Below are 2,837 nucleotides of genomic sequence, written 5' to 3'. Positions count from 1 at the left end.
TGTGCTGTTCCGTGGGGGTGTGTGCTGTTCCGTGGGGGTGTGTGTGCTGTTCCGTGGGGGTGTGTGCTGTTCCGTGGGGGTGTGGGTGCTGTTCCGTGGGTGCTGTTCCATGGGTGTGTGTGCTGTTCCGTGGGGGTGTGTGCTGTTCTGTGGGGGCATGGGTGCTGTTCTGTGGGTGCTGTTCCGTGGGGGTGTGCTATTCCGTGGAAGCATGTGCTGTTCCGTGGGTGTGTGTGCTGTTCCGTGGGAGTGTGTGCTGTTCCGTGGATGCGTGTGCTGTTCCATGGATGCGTGTGCTGTTTCGTGGATGCGTGTGCTGTTCCATGGATGCGTGTGCTGTTTCGTGGATGCGTGTGCTATTCCTCTCAACGTCTCAACAACCAGATCATGCAAACCGGGCGCTCCTACCAGGTCTCAAAAAGGGAAAACGGGCCTGAAAACAGGCCTCACTGGTGGGACAGCCCAGGACTGCACCACGGCCTATCTCTAGCTCTAGGCTGGGCCTGCAGTGAAGCAGCTGGCTCCCCGCCTCTCACCTCCCTGGCTTGGTGACACCACTGTCGTCTCCAGGCAGCTCAACGGCATCGATGGCCCCCTCCAGGCGGAGCAGGATCACTGCAGGTCGGGTTGAGGAGGCATCAGGGGGAGGCCCCACCCAGCCGCAAGAAGGTGGGGAGGGCAGCACTTACTCTTCAGCTTTGCAATGTCTTCCAGCTCCATGTTCAGCCCTGGGCAAGAGAAAGGCAGCAAAGGCACAGTCTGTGTCACACTCAGACCAACAACCCCGCCCTTGAGAACCAGGATTCCTGACATGGAAAAAAGGACGCCACCATGGGGGAAGAGGCTACCAGAACCCCTGCCAGCCAGTCCAAACTGGAGACACCAAGAGAAGGCGTTTTCCCTTTATTTATCTATTTATTTTTGAGACAGGGTGTCACCCTGTCACCCAGGCTGGGGTGCAGCGGCACTACCTCTGCTCTCTGCAACCTCCGTGTCCCAGGTTCCAGCGTGTCTGTCTCCCAACTAGCTGGGACTACCGGCGTGCGCCACCACACCTGGCTAATTTTTGTGTTTTTAGTAGAGATGGGGTTTCACCATGTTGCCCAGGCTGGTCTTAAACTCCCGACCTCAGGTCATCCAACTGTCTCGGTCTCCCAAAGTGCTGGGATTACCGGTGAGCCCTTGTTCCCGGCCGGGTGGTTTACCTTCAGAGTTAACATTTATGAACACATCTGTGCATATGGATGTATCTCCACAAAAACACCCAGTAACAATGACCAACCCAGTAACCATGACCAGCCTGTTGCCGCACCATGGGTCCTGAAATACCACCTTGCAGGAAAAGAAACCAGAGCTTCTTGGAGACTTGGCTGATTCCAGGTCTGGAGCAGGACATGAGTGTGAAAAATCCTGACTCCCAGACAGCAAAGAGGCCACAACTGCCGGGGTCAAGACACACGGGCCCACATGAAAACACCTCGAGGTGGAGAACGGAGGTCAGGAGTGAGATTCAGGGTGGCGCGCAGAGCAGGACCAATCCCTACGTGCTCTCATACATTCACTGATGACGTCTGATTGATTGACTGATTGATTATTGAGACAGAGTCTCGCTTTGTTGTGAGGCTGGAGTGCAGTGGCGCGATCTCAGCTCTCTGCAACCTCCGCCCCCCGTGTTCAAGTGATTCTCCTGCCTCAGTCTCCCCAGTAGCTGGGATTACAAGCACGCGCCACTACGGCCCACTCATGTTTTGGGGTTTTTTTTGTATTTTTAGTAGAGACGGGGTTTCACCATGTTGGCCAGGATGGTCTCAATCTCTGACCTCGTGATCCGACCGCCCTGGCCTCCCAAAGTGCTGGGATTACAGATGTGGGACAGCACACCCAGCCCACAGCCAGCATTTATCCCGCCTTTCCTGTGTGAATGGGATCACCACACGGCTGATACGATGCAGAGCATGGTGCTAGATTATTCCTGCTAACTGACTAAGCGACAGCATTGGCACACTACCATCTTGCAATCCCCCAATAATCAACAGAGTCAGGTGCTCAGCAGCAACAGCGTTAACATCGGAAGAAACCGGAAAGCAGATACTGTGAGCCTCCTGATAGAAAGGACATCCCGCCTGGAGCCAGGCAAAGGGGGGCCCCAGTCTAACTGGGGTCCTCAAGCCACCTAAGGGCACCTAAGTGCGGAGGAGACGAGGACACCGGGGAACTCGTGTGACTGCCCCTCCCATACCCAGATTCAGACTCCGCAGGGTTCCTCTCAACGTCTCAACAACCAGATCGTGCAAACCGGGCGCTCTACCGGGCTCTCCAATAAACAAAGTGTGAGGAAAAGAATGAACCCTGCCAAGCACGGTGACGCACGTCTGTAGTAGTCCCAGGAGTTTGGGAGGCCGAGGCAGGAGGATCGCGTGAGCCCAAGAGGCAGAGACTGCAGGAGGAGGAGGCTGCCGTGAGCTCTGATGGCACCACTGCTCTCCAGCCTGGGTAACAGAGCAAGACCCCATCTCCAAAGGCGTAGGAGGACAAATAGTGATGAAAACTGAAGTTCCAGTCCTGAATGAGACGGCAGAAGCCCCCCTCACCACACGTCCCCCCCTAGTTACAACGAAAAGCCCTGCACATCAAGTAACTAACAAAACTGAAGAGTGGAGAAGGCCCCTGTGGCGGTGTTCACACAGCCCTGGAGGTGGCCGGTGTCTCTCCCACGTCATATAACCGACGAAAGGGCAGCTGCCGAGATGCGGGAAGGAGACCTGTCACTCTCCCCACCCTGCGCCAGGCAAAGGATGGAAAGAGGTGGCCATCCACTCCCAGTTAGAGGTGGGGTT

At 56.0% G+C, this 2,837-nt stretch overlaps 1 protein-coding gene across 1 annotated transcript in view; it reads right to left on the bottom strand.

Annotated features, from left to right (window-relative positions):
• The window catches only part of RTEL1 (regulator of telomere elongation helicase 1), a 49,256-nt gene that overhangs the window by 17,164 nt on the left and 29,255 nt on the right, over positions 1–2,837 (bottom strand). The window contains exons 11-12 of the mRNA XM_011992438.1: positions 690–728; positions 537–615 (exon numbers count right to left, since the gene is read on the bottom strand). Of these exons, the coding sequence (XP_011847828.1) occupies positions 537–615; positions 690–728 (118 nt within the window). The remainder of the gene's footprint in view (positions 1–536; positions 616–689; positions 729–2,837) is intronic.

Source organism: Mandrillus leucophaeus, unplaced genomic scaffold, assembly GCF_000951045.1.
Source record: "Mandrillus leucophaeus isolate KB7577 unplaced genomic scaffold, Mleu.le_1.0 Scaffold41, whole genome shotgun sequence".
Lineage (NCBI taxonomy): Eukaryota > Metazoa > Chordata > Mammalia > Primates > Cercopithecidae > Mandrillus > Mandrillus leucophaeus.
This window is presented reverse-complemented; position numbering and strand designations above follow the sequence as displayed.